Raw genomic sequence first — 13526 nt, 5'->3', positions numbered from 1 at the left:
CCATCCTACAAAGACGTGCATGCACCTTCATTTCTTTACAATAAATCCCACCCAAAGCAGCATTGATGGTTCAAGTTTCTACTCTTCATTTTTCCCCACCACGTGACCAAAATGAACAAGCAATCATTTCTTTAATAGACGAGCAATGGTTCCATGAATTAAAATTAATGCCCTGTGTTTAGTTTAGTTGAGATGACAGATTTAAAAATTAATTAAAAATTATCCGAACTCATCAGCGGCATGTAGACGGCTATAGGACTGCCTCTCTTCAGCAGTGAATATCTATCATCCCAGTAATTTCATATGCTTGACTTCATGATCATCTATGAAAAGGTAAATTAAGAAATTATAATTGATCACACGGAAAGAAGGTATTGCCTCGGCTTTCGTCGAAATTCGACTCTTGCCTATTTTAATAAGTCTGTTCCATCGTAACCAACTCAACTATATCCCAGAAGACTATAAGATTTGAAACCATGGGCGATAGAGCTGGGCAATAGAATATGGATTGGATCTATCTGATTGATATGTTATATCAAATAATTTAAACAGATTAAGTTAAAATTTTATCAATTCATTTTAAGATGGATTCAAATAGACCGATCTATCTAGGTCTGTGATCTGCGTGGATAGACTTGTGACTTTGATTGACGAATTGAGAAAATTTATTTTTTTTAAATATAAAATAAAATAAAAAAAATTAAATTTGATTGATCTAAATTATAATTCAAATTTAAAAATTTTAATTTCATCCGTTTAAATATAATTTAAATTTAAAATTTTTAAAAAAATTTTTTTTTTAATAGATTTATGAATGGGCATACGATGGATTTTTATGAGTTAGATCCACTCCATCCGTTTGACAATTTTAACGAGCGAGCATGACTCTCGGGTGATCCTGTGCGGCCCGACCTCACGCAGGGCGGCATCGTGCGGCTGCCCGCCCCGTGGCCGTGCATCGTAGTCGTGTGCTTCGCCGCCGCCCGTCTTGCATGACTTGACTTTTTTTTCTAGTTTTTTCTTCTGATTTTTTTTGTTCTCTCGTGTTCTTTCTCTTTTGTCTTCCTCCGCTAGAAGGATTTTTTTTTTACCCGAAAGTCATCAATCCGCACCTCGGAAACAAAACATAAGAAGCAACGATCGAGCATTCATGCAAATAGAAAAATATATTTTTTTTTTTCAAAAACATGTTTTCACAAAGAGCCATCGAAAACGTGCTCAATTCATCGACTTAATCTCTATCGCCAACCACGAGAAGAAGATTCCTCCCGACTTCCGGATTTCACTAAAATTCGCCAAATGCCGCCTTCGCCTCCTATGCTATAAATATCTCGCCCAAAAGCCAATCGCCACCTTCATCTACCGGCGCTCCATCTCTTTTTCGATTCCTGCTGTCCGATCTCTGCGCTCGATCGATCGGATCGAGCCTTCGCTTCGAGGTTGCATCTCGTGCCGGTTGCTGTCCCGTCGAGGAAGCCGGCCACTGTTACACAATCCATCCTTTTCGGTGGTGGGTTAGGCTTCCGCTGTGTCCATCATCGAAAACTCTCCTCCAAAATCTTCATCTTTTCGGTGGATTTCCACTTTTCGCGAGACATTGGGGTTCGAGAGATCAGAGTCGCCTTCTCGCTGTTCGTGGAATCCATGGCGTGAAGGCCGTTTCCATTAATAGCGGCTCTCTGATTTTTATGAACGTAGCCGCGCATCTTCGCCGAATCCTCTTCCTCCAATCCTTCTCCGTGGTCTTCCTCTACTGGTTCTATGTCTTCTCCTGAACAAAGATGGGATCTTGGTCGCCCGATTCTTCCCCAAAGGAGCCGCCTTTCGCCCGCAACCAGTCTCGGCGAGATGTCCGGGTCGGAGATGGAGCAGAGGAGGCAGAAGCGGAAGTTGTCGAACCGGGAATCCGCTCGGAGGTCGCGGATGAGGAAGCAGCAGCACCTGCAAGACGTGGCGGCCCAGGCGGCCCACCTGGCGAGGCACAACGCCGAGATGGCGGCGCAGGTAGAGGCGCTGAGCCAGCGTCACCAGGGCCTGGAGGCGGAGAACGGCGAACTCCGGGCGCAGGCGGCGGAGCTGGCGGCGAGGCTGCGGTCGCTAAGCGCGGTGCTCCGCCTGGCGGAGGAGCTCAGCGGCGTGGCCGTGGACGCGCAGGGGATGTGGCAGCGCCACCGGGTGGCCTTGCCCGCCTCTGCGGCTGTTCCGTTCATGGGTGACGGAGTGGGATCGGCTTCATAAAGCGCCGAGCCGCCGAAGTGGTCGGTGGGCTTAATTTTTTTTTAATGAATATTTGTGTGCCTTCCGAGCGTACTTTATAACCTAAAGATGGGCATAATAATGAATAAGACATGACATGATATGAGGAGATAATTGTAATAGTTTGTAAATCATTTGCACTGATTTTTCATGTCATCTTGTTAGTGATGGTTTAATTTGGACATATTTTATATTAAATTAGATGATTTTTCATGTCATCTTGTTAGAGAATTGTAGCACTTAGTTACACACACACCCACACAAATCATAATATTTTTGAGCACCACTACCAAGCCAAAACTCTATAATAACTTATATAGATGTTGCTCCAGCGACTTTATTCTACCTGCCTCCAATCGAATGCTCAGACAGATATAATCATTAGGTAGCCAATCTAATTAAATGAAGTATCTACCTCCCATTGAATAAATTAAATCAATGATTTATCTTTTTTTACTTGGTTCCCACTCATATAAGCATAAGTCCCAATATCAAGCTACACCACAAATTACGATTGTTCGTTCCTATTTGAGATCATCTCCAGATGAGTCACCGGACACTTGACCTTGATATTGATAGAGTCACATAGGATCCACGACTTGATGAGAGAGGATGGTGCTCCTATAAAGCTATAGAGAAAAGAAGGAAAGTGAGAACATAAGTTAGGGGTGTCTTGGCTCCAGCGAAGTGGTCGGTGGGCTTATTTTTTTTTAATGAATATTTGTGTGCCTTCCGAGCTTACTTTATAACCTAAAGATGGGCATAATAATGAATAAGACATGACATGATGCAGAAGAAAAGAGGAGATAATTGTAATAGTTTGTAAATCATTTGCACTGATTTTTCATGTCATCTTGTTAGTGATGGTTTAATTTGGACATATTTTATATTAAATTAGATGATTTTTCATGTCATCTTGTTAGAGAATTGTAGCACTTAGTTATACACAACACCCACACAAATCACAATGTTTTTGAGCACCACTACCAAGCCAAAACTCTATAATAACTTGTATAGATGTTGCTCCAGCGACTTTATTCTACCTACCTCCAATCGAATGCTCAGACAAATATAATCATTGGATAGCCAATCTAATTAAATGAAGTATCTACCTCCAATTGAATAAAGTAAATCAATGATTCCTTTTTTTACTTGGTTCCCACTCACATAAGCATAAGTCCCAAATCAAGCTACATCACAAATTATGATTGTTTTTATTTGAGACCATCTCTAGATAAGTCACGAGACACCTGACCTTAATGTTAATGGAGTCACACAGGATCTACGACCTGATGATGAAAGAGGGTGGTGGTCCTATGAAGCTACAGAAAGAAGAAAAGGAAAGTGAGAATATAGGTTAGGGGGTGTCTTGGCTCAACCACTTCGACGCTCGAGTCAGTTTCCTTGTCCGGTAATGGGGAAGAAGAAGAATTAAAGCAGGAAGTGGAGAAATATTGATTGTGGGTGGGTGTACATACCTACACCCGCGAGAAGTGGGATTATTATATGGAGTCATCAGAGGAAACCCCCTATCGACGATAAAAGGATATCACATCGAAGGTAAGGAAAATATTTCATTACTATGGTAGTTAAGGGCCCCTCACCAGGCTTGATACGGTGCAAGACCATGTTGTATTAATAGAGTAGGTGATATATTTAAGTTACCATCGCACGTGTCCTTCAGAGGGCGGTCTGATAGCATAAGGAAGGGAGCAAAGGAAGTAATAATGATGAAATAAGACTACTTGATCGGGAGTGTGGGCTTGGCGAGACTGAGCTAATTGGGGAGTTGACATCTATCTAGGAGATCACGGAGTCACTCGAGAGTAGAGTTATTTGAGCACCGAGTGGACACGAGGTCAATCGGGCGTCGAGTTCGGGGCTCAGGCACGAAGCTAAGTGGATTGCGGAGTTGGAATCGAAGTCAGACACTGAGTCGAGCTAGCTGCGGAGTCGCATTGAAGTCGAGTGCGAGAGCCGAGTTGGGCGGTCCTGGGGTCAGGCAGTGTATCCGACGTGCCACCTCCTACGGGACCAGATCTTGACTTTCTTGATCAGGTATACTAACCCATAATATGAATCTCTCCACAAGTTTAGTCGAAGGAGGCATGAGTCAGATTGACTAGACCAGTTCTTCAATAAAAGCTCGAGTCAGACATGAGTCAAGAAAGTCATAAATGAGTCAATGAAACGGGTTGACATGGGAAATTGTGTCTGATGGCATGCAACCTTGAGTGAGGTGGTGCATGCCTTCCCCACGCGCATTATTTGTACACACCAGTTTCGAGGCGCATTAATGAGGGTGAGGCGTCCAATGCGACAACTGAATCATTATCATTACCGAGATCTGATGGGACGGTGAGCTAGATCAGACAGCGCACAGAGCATCCCACCTTTTGCAGTCGGCAGATCGGACGACTTGGGCAAGGGGGCCGCAGAGTATATTAGGCTTAGGGTCGCATCAGCGTGGCACCCTTTATTGCCTTCATCTTCCTGCCCTCCTCCCTCTTCTGCCTCCTGCGCCTTCGACTTCCTATCGTCCTGTCGTTTTATCATCTCATCGTCCTTTATTCCCGTCGACGTCAACCCGTAAGTCTTCGTTCTCCTTTGCTTCTATCAAACTCGGAAACCTTAGATATGGACCTCGTAGGATCTCCAACACCTTGGTATGAATCCATCAAGTCGAGTATCAACCGCGAGGTGAGGGAGGAAGTTAGGAACCTATTTGGAGTGCCCTGGAGCCATAGGATCCGTGTACCAAAGCCTGACCAACAGCCGCACACACCACCCCCCCCCCCCCCCCCCCCCCCCCCCCCACTTCACCACCTTCTTTTACGGCCAGCTAGCCGACAACTTTTGTTTTCCCATCCCTGAATTCTTCTAAGACATAACCACCTACTTCCACACCCTCCCAATAGTTAGCACCCAACTCTTTTTGACTACTGTGTGGGTAGCCATGGTATTTCGAGCTTACTAGATCCCCCTATGTCCCGTCCTGTTCCATTAGTTCTTTTACCCGAAGAGGATGGAACAAGACATCTTCTACTTCACAGCGAGGTTGGGTTGTCACTTCCTGGACAAGTACCGACCTCCCATAAGGGTTGGAAATCATGATTCTTTTTTGTCAAGTCTCCAACCCCTCTAACCTTCCCGATCGAGTGGGAGTTTGACAGCCCCCCACCCCTTTAGGGTCGTATAGGAAGGAGTCGAACCTATTTAGAGGCGGCAGAGTTGTTAAAAGGACACCTCATTTCACATCAAGATCGTCCGGAATAAACTGTTTGGTCTTGACTTTAGGTTTCCAATTAACTCTAGGTCAGATCGACATTTACTATTCTCCTTATTAGGAACATGTCCTCACCGCCCCCGGGACATAGCTGAGTTGGTTACGACGGAGCAGAGTTGCAGAAGTGGACAAGAGTTTGAATCTCGACGAAGCCAAGACAATGCCCTCCTCCATCATTGTCAACTACAGCTTCTCAATTTACCTCCTCACAGATGGTCATGAGACCGACTATGTGGGGCCGTTGGAGTAGCAGATTTCATCTTTTGCAGAAGAAAATGAACGCGTCCTCACCTACTCCACTTGAGAGAATTTACCTTGTACCAACTAGGCTTAGCCTCGATCCTTGGCCCCCAGGTCTTCCACCGCTAGACGTCCATCCTCCAGACTCGCATAGATTTCCGCCTAGTGCTCTTGATCTGCTAAGACTTCCTACCTAATCCTCCTGATTAGGACTTTCTTGCTCAATCCTCCAAACCAGGTCTTCCACCTAATCCTTGAGATTAAGACTTCCTTTGTCTAGCCTCTAGTTAGGACTTCCACTGCCTAGTCGCAACTAAGACTTTCACTGCCTAGCCACAATTATGACTTTTCTGTGCTACTTTCACACTCAGTTAAGCTCATCAAATCACTTCATATACTTAACTTGAACTCTTTGTCATTATCAAAATTCAGGTTCGATCATCTGGTGTTCCTTGCACCAACAAAGATATGCTCAAAAATCAACTAAGCAACCTGGATAAGGGGAAAACAGTGGCTCAACTATATGCATGACTTAAGGAGATATTAACAAATCTTCAGAATCTAGATGAAAGAGTATTAAATCGGGGCACTCTAAGGTATTCATTGAATGCTTTTCCACAAACTCCAGAATGAATATCTATAGTAAATTCCTACAATATTTCGAAGAATCTAGAGTTAAGTAGTTTAGAAAATTTATTTTCTACTTTGGAATTACATGAATCTGGATGTGCAGGTCTGAAAGAAATAGGGATATCAAACCACAACATCTCTCTACAAGCAAAAGGGAGCAAGTCAGACTCAGACACATCCTTGGACGTAGATGAAGAAGCCTATTTGGTAAGAAAAATGGAAAAAAAAATTAAGACTAATAACTTTGACAAGAGACAAGCAACCAAATTATTAAAGAAGAAGCAGATGAGGAAGGTAAGATGCTTCAACTGTGATAAAAAAGGTCATATCACGAACAACTATCCTAAACTCATATAGAAGATCAAAGAAAAGAGGAATGATAAGGCAAAGCCCAAGCATAAAAATCTAAAAGCGGCATGGAGTGACACATCTTCCTCAAAAGAATCAGAGACTGAGCATAGAGCTAGTCTTGCATTCATGGCGACCCATGAAGAAGAAGAGTTCAATTCATCTGAAGAGAGCAATAGTGCATAGGGAGCCCTAACAAATGAATCAGAAACAGTAAGTGTGGTACATAATCTACCCTTTGATCAATTATACGATGTAGTTAAATGTTATCTAAGTCATTATATAAAGTAAGGACTAAATACATAGAGTTAAAATGAACCATTCTTAAGCTAGAAAATAAATTAGCTAGTACATGACCTAAGAAAAAAAAATAAAAAATTAACAACTAAAAATTTAAGACCAAGGGACCAGGTAGATTTCTTAAAAGTATTTTTTTAAAAAAAATTTATTAGTTCAGATAAGTTGTATACATAACTAAATTATAATTATAAAAATTTTAGGGGTCAAATTAGAAAAGTACAAAAATTATTTATTTTAGAAAATATTTGATAAATCCAATAGGTTTAAATTTATTTTAAGTTTCAAAATCAATTTTAACTACTTAAAAATTTTATAGGATAGTCAACCCCTTTTTATGGTTGACTTGAATGCAAAAATAATTCTTTAGAATATTAGGAAAATTATTTTTTTTTGTAAAATATGGCATATTTTCTATCATCATATAAAATTTTAGAATTTTTAAACGATTGAATATTTTTCAATAATTATCAAAAGAAAATCATGTTTTATGAAATTATAATATTAGTTACAACAAATTTTTGATGAAAATTAATTTTTCATGATTAAGAATATTGTGCTCGATAAAAATTTTTATGATTCGAATAATTAATATCAAATTTTTTTATATAACCCTAGTTCTTTTTTATGTTATCAAAAAAAGGAGAGAAATAAAAAATTAGGCATAAATATAAGGAGAGTGAGAATATTTTTATAGTATTATGCTTGCTTTATTTTTTCTATTATTAGTAGTAATTTATTCTAATTTTAAACTTAGTTTGATCAACATAAAAAGGGAGATTATTAGTACCACAGTGGAGTTTTGATGTGTGGTCAAATATGTCTGAAATTAAATCATTGTTATATTTAATATGTGTGTCTAAGTGTACAGGGACCTAGGAGAACACATGTGTTCAAGCTGGTGAACTATAGTAGAAGACACAAGCGAGAGAGAAGGATAATATAGGAAAAGAGTCGACAAACTCTGTACATCTGAGGTACGAGAAGCTGTGGAAGAGTACTCCGACGAAGTGAGAAGGATGCACGGGAGCGAGCCAGAAGGGCTTAGTGCATCCGAGAGACGAGAAGCCGAAAGGAAGACTATCCAAGGCGATCGAGGCAAAATGGACGAGGAAAATGGGCAACCCAAGGTTGACCATTCTAAGTGCCTGGAGTTGTTTCAGGCACTTGGACTCCATGCGCTCGGATCCATTCCAAGTGTCCAAACTCCAGGCGCACAGATCCATTCCGGGCCTCAGATACCCAATCCAGCTTAGTGTGATCGTTGTAGAGACGAATCAGGATGGAGTCCATATCAGCAGAATCCAAGCACCCGGATTGCTTCTAGGCATCTAGATTGCAAGTCATCCAAATTCGTTAGTGGATTGTTGTCAAAGTAGATTCTGTTCGACGAATCCAGGCGCTCGGAAGTGCCACGTCAGCACAACAGTCAGATTGAGATAAAGGTTATAAATAGACTGAAGATCGAAGAAGAAAATATATACACTTAATTTACATTTTCATTCAAGTCTGTTTTTAGTGTTTTATGCTCAACTGTTATATGAGATTTTTTTGCCCCTGGATTGTTTCCGATGAGGAGCTTTTATAGTTCTTGGACTAACAATCTGAGAGTTGTAACTAAGTAATTTGTGCCTCGTATTATTTTTTATGCTATAATTGTTGTTTTAATTAGTGTGTCATTGCTAAAATGTTAGTAAGAGAAATTGAGATTGTTTTTGCAAGTCGCTATTCACTCCTCCTATCTAGCAATCCATGAACTGATTCCACTCCACCTATAGAGACTTATTGATTTAGCTGTTCGACTCAAAATATCAATCAGCTGATGCCGATCAAGAGTTAAACAAAAATAAGTTGTTTCTACTACAAGATTCGAATGATTGCTATAAGTCGATTCGACTGTGAGATTCGAATGATTGTTATCAATTGATTGCTCGGATGAATCAGACGATTGATGTTCAAATTATAGAAAAAATTAGATAGATTTTAGAATGTTCAAAAGTTGTTCAACGATATGAACAATTAGGAGATATCATATCAAATTGATGGTGTGTAATAGTCGACTGATATCTGAAAAGAAGCTTGTAGTTCAGTTTGAGTCAAGCATTCGTTTAAAAGGCACAAGGATTATGTTTCAAGATAGAGCTCCCATCTCAAGCTAAAATTTTCATGCTAACTCGCTGAGAAGTTCTTAAGCTCAACCTCCATCCTTAGTACAAGTAGTTGATGAAGAAGCCAACATCCCTTAAGAAATCATTATAATTTCTGCTTGCTTCATTTCTTTTTGTATTGTGTTGTAATAATGATGTAGAAGGTTTCTCCGCTTTCAGATTTGGTCTCAGAAGGAAAAAATCAATAGTGGTAAAAAGCTAGATTAACCTTGGACATAGTCGCCATAGGGAGGTGATAAACCAAGTAAAATCAACTTGTCAGTATTGTATGCGTGTTGAGTTTGTTTGTATTCAAGTTTCTATCATGCAAGTCCAATCAATGAAGTAATCGATATGTTATTCAATCCATTCTAGCTCATAAGGTTTTAACAAATTTGGGATCACAAGATCATATCTAAAATTGTATGATTTTATCAAAAATCTTTAAAATTTAATTTAGTATTTCAGCCTTGGCGCAACGGTAAGGTTGCTGCCATGTGACCTAAAGGTCACGGATTCAAATCCTGGAAACAGCCTCTTGTCAAAGGCAGGGTAAGGCTGGGTACATTGGATTTCCTCCCCGGACCCTGCAAGGCGGGAGCCTCGTGCACCGGGCTGCCCTTTTTTTTTTATTGAATGATTAAATTGATCAATAAGATTAAATCAATTTTATATTTGATTAAAATTCCAACTAAATTAAATCAAATTAGTAATAATATTATTAATGAGATCGATAATATATATATAATAAACAAATAAAATTTATTTATAATTTTAAATTTTAAAATAAATTTATGTATGTTTTAATGTGATAATTTAGTTAGGGTTTGAGCAAGTCTATTTAAATCATTTTATTTAAGTTAACAGTTAATGGAATCAATTAATAAGAGTTTTAATTAAAAACTTAAAGTTTTTAATTTACCATTTTTGCCCCCCTCACCCATGGGCTCGCGCATCCCTATCACCGTTGTTGCCAACTGCCGACCCGTGTCTTTCCCTCTTGCTCATCACGAGCAGTCGGAGAACAACCTCTGTTGACCTTCGGAGACTGCCTCCCTTAGTCCTTATGCGAGAAACTAGCAACACGCAAGTTCGCGCGTCCCCCTTCGCAAGTCGCAAGTCGCAAGTTGCAAGCGCCACCTCCTCACGCACTCTCGTGTATCCCTCTATGCGTCGTTGCTCGCCGACAAAGATGATGTTCGTGGTTCCAATGTTGGAAAATTTTAAACTGTAAAATCACTTGTAATGTAGAATCATATCGATTTCACCGATCCGGTATGATTCTAGCGATCTTGCTCCAGTCCATCGTAAAAATTAACCCTAATTGATTTAGAATCGATTTGGTACTTCATGATCCATTTCTTTTGTAAAATGTGGAATCCAGTTGGTCTTACACGATCGATCCTACGATCATATGTGAAGAGATAAATCAAAAAATTATAATTGATCACGACGAAGGAGAGTATTGTCTCGACTTCGTCGATAACTAACTTAGTTATGTCCCGGAAATGGCACTTCACAATCTTCTGCAACAAAAAATAGAATTCGCTGTCTTAGCGGCCCCACACGGTCAGCCTCACGATTATCTGTGAAGAAGTAAATCGAGAAACTGCAGTGGATCACGACGTAGGAGGGTATTGCCTGACTTTGTCAGGATTCAAACCCTTGCTCTCTTCTACAACTCTACTGCGTCATCATCAACTCAGCTATATTCCGGTGGCAGGTACTTCACGATCTTATATCTTATGATCCGGATCATAATTTTAAGCATCATGGTCCTAAAGCATAAGAAAATATTTAAAAATATTATTAAAAATTATCCATTGACTTAATTTACCTTCGCGGTATAGTCGTACTCTTTATGTTTGTAGAGACTAATAAGAGACCACGTTAACTCGCGAGTGAGCGACCACCTTTTGATCTAATTCTGGTGATGCTCGCACAATTCCAGGATACCGCGGCCGGCTCCGATGCTGACGTCAGCCCTGGAAGGTGCCTTGCGGCTCGATCGCTATCCACGTCATCGATCCGCGTCGAGACCCACCCTCGAACGGCCTAGATTGTCGCTTCGGCTGATTGCAGGGCTCCTCGAAAATTCACTCTCCCTCTCTCTCTCTTCTTCCTCCCGATCGACGCGATTCTTCTTCCCGCAAATTTCCGAGTTTAATTCTGTTTGTTTTTGTTCGTTTTCTTGGTGGATTTTTTGCGTGGAGAAGATGAAGGCAGGAGGAGTGGCGGCGGCGAGGGAAGAGAGGGAGTGGAGGCGGCGACGAAGCGGCAGAAGGAGGCGGAGGTCAAGACGGCGAACGGCAAAGCTGAGTTGCACGACGTCGATGAAGACGGGGAGGAACCGGAAGATGTCGACGACCGCAGTGGTGACGGAGACGAGGATGAGTACGACGGGGAGGAAGATGGAGGCGAAGACGACGACGACGACGACGAGGAGGATGGTGGAGACGATGACGTGGAGGGGGTCACCCCCCATGGGTTTCACCCCCAAGCACAGACGTTGGATGACGACGACGACGAGGGAGAGGAGGAAGGCGGCGGTGACGATGACGACGACGATGAAAGCGACGACGACGACGATGGAGAAGAGGTATATTTCTTATCCAAGTTTACTGATCTACTTGTTCTTCTACTGCTTGCCATGGATTAACTGCTGGAACATGCTATGGTGCTTAACCTGCTTCATTATTTTTCCTGATTTGGAAACATTTCGCAGGTTTCCATCTGAAATTAGTGGTTACTTTTTGCTATTTTTAGAACAAACACCTTGCTATTTGACTAATTTACTTTTTTTCCATGAGATCGGGTTGCTATGTTTTCTTCTGAAAACTGAATTGATAATTACAGTCCTAATTGAAAACAATTCTGCACCAGTATTTTCTGTAGTAATTGAACCTATTGATGTTGATGTTATGTTCAACGACTGTGTTGCTCAGCATGAAGAAAAGCTGCAAAGATTTCTTGGTTTTGGTTTACTTGAGTAGGAATATATACGGGGAAGGTTCTAATTGGCATATTAAAGAATAAAAAATAAATACAAAAAAAAAACAATGTTGCACCTTTGATGATATGGAGCACACAAGGAAATTTCGGATATCAAAGGATGCTGATTTGATAATTCCAGTCATCACTTTTTTACCAAATATTAATACAGGGGAAACAACTCAAAACATGAGCATAATCTAAACCAACAGACTAAATTCTTTTGGTAGTGATCATATTGTTTTTGCTTTAGAACTACACTGCTTTGCTTTGTCAACAAAGTCATTCAGAAAATGATGACTGATGAGCATTTTGAAGGTTATTGTGTTGTTTTACTCAGATTGGCATGTCACTGGATACTCGCAGGAAGAATTAGGAACTGAATATCTCGTGCGACCGGTTGGTCGCGCCGAAGATGAGGAAGATGCGAGTGATTTTGAGCCAGCCGAAGAAACAGACGAGGATGAAGACATTGTTGAAGATGATAATTCGGATTTCGGAGGCAGTGGTTCTGTCAAGGATGGCACATCCTCAAAGAGGAAAAGATCCACAAAGGATGATTCAAACGACGAAGATGATGGCAATGAGAGGCCACCGAAGCTATAGTGCACTTGCAGCTCCTACCTCTACCATTTGAGGTCCATTTGAGCATGGCTTTAGGGCAATGGACAACAAACAACTTGCTTTACTTGTTTCTTAGTGGGCTATTTCAGTTTAGTTTGACCATGACTGCTCTGTCTATTGGCTTATCAAAAGTTTCAAAAATTGCAAAAAAAAAAAAAGTGGGAAAAAATATTATTCTATTTGTTCATACATGAATTTACTTTTCATATTCTTTTTGGGTTATAATTACACAATATAAGTCTCTATTTTTCATTTGTACAGTTTGTACCTAAATAGACAAACCTTGAATTGGATTCTCCCTTGTGCACAAACACAACCAAACTTGCAAATTGATCAAACAGAGTTGATTAACAAACTCTAACAGGCTTCCCTCTATAACTGAGTCTTCAGAACGGTTTATATATCAAGCCCTGTCTCTGCAGCCTACACAATCCTCTGTCTCAGGTAAATGGTAGCTTCAAATTTGGTTGTGTTAGCTAATCGTTAAGTTAGTTGGCTAATTTGTTGTTTGCGTGCATGTCACAACCGGCGGTCGTTTGCTGCAGTGGCCGCGGAGGATCCGCGAGCTCCGGCCATGGTGGTGGGAGCAATTGCGGCCAGAGCAACGGCGGCAGCGGGGTATTGGAAGTGGCTGAGCTACGAGCAACGGAGCAAGGTTGCTGAGCTGCAAGTAGAGGATGCAAGTAGGCCCTTGAGGTTTAATTGTA

General features: G+C 40.9%; 1 protein-coding gene and 1 pseudogene across 1 annotated transcript; both read left to right on the top strand.

The window, feature by feature from the left end:
- Positions 1-1347: 1347 nt before the first annotated feature.
- On the top strand, positions 1348-2347 carry LOC141811954 (bZIP transcription factor 53-like). Its single transcript, XM_074700039.1, has one exon. The coding sequence runs from the start codon at positions 1762-1764 to the stop codon at positions 2236-2238; it is 477 nt and encodes a 158-aa protein (XP_074556140.1). The 5' UTR covers positions 1348-1761; the 3' UTR covers positions 2239-2347.
- An 8787-nt stretch (positions 2348-11134) lies between these two features.
- Positions 11135-13191, top strand: LOC141811720 (uncharacterized; annotated as a pseudogene).
- The last annotated feature ends 335 nt before the right edge of the window (positions 13192-13526 follow it).

The sequence above is a fragment of the Curcuma longa genome, chromosome 17 (assembly GCF_044706935.1).
Source record: "Curcuma longa cultivar G26 ecotype Majalengka, Jawa Barat chromosome 17, ITB_CL_G26_1.1, whole genome shotgun sequence".
In the NCBI taxonomy this organism is placed as follows: Eukaryota; Viridiplantae; Streptophyta; class Magnoliopsida; order Zingiberales; family Zingiberaceae; genus Curcuma; species Curcuma longa.
Note: the sequence above shows the minus strand (reverse complement) of the source record. Positions and strands in the feature narration are given on the sequence as shown.

What these genes read in the sequence shown, in the direction of transcription:
- LOC141811954 (XM_074700039.1), top strand. Translation starts at nt 1,762, where the DNA reads ATGTCTTCTCCTGAACAAAGATGGGATCTTGGTCGCCCGATTCTTCCC.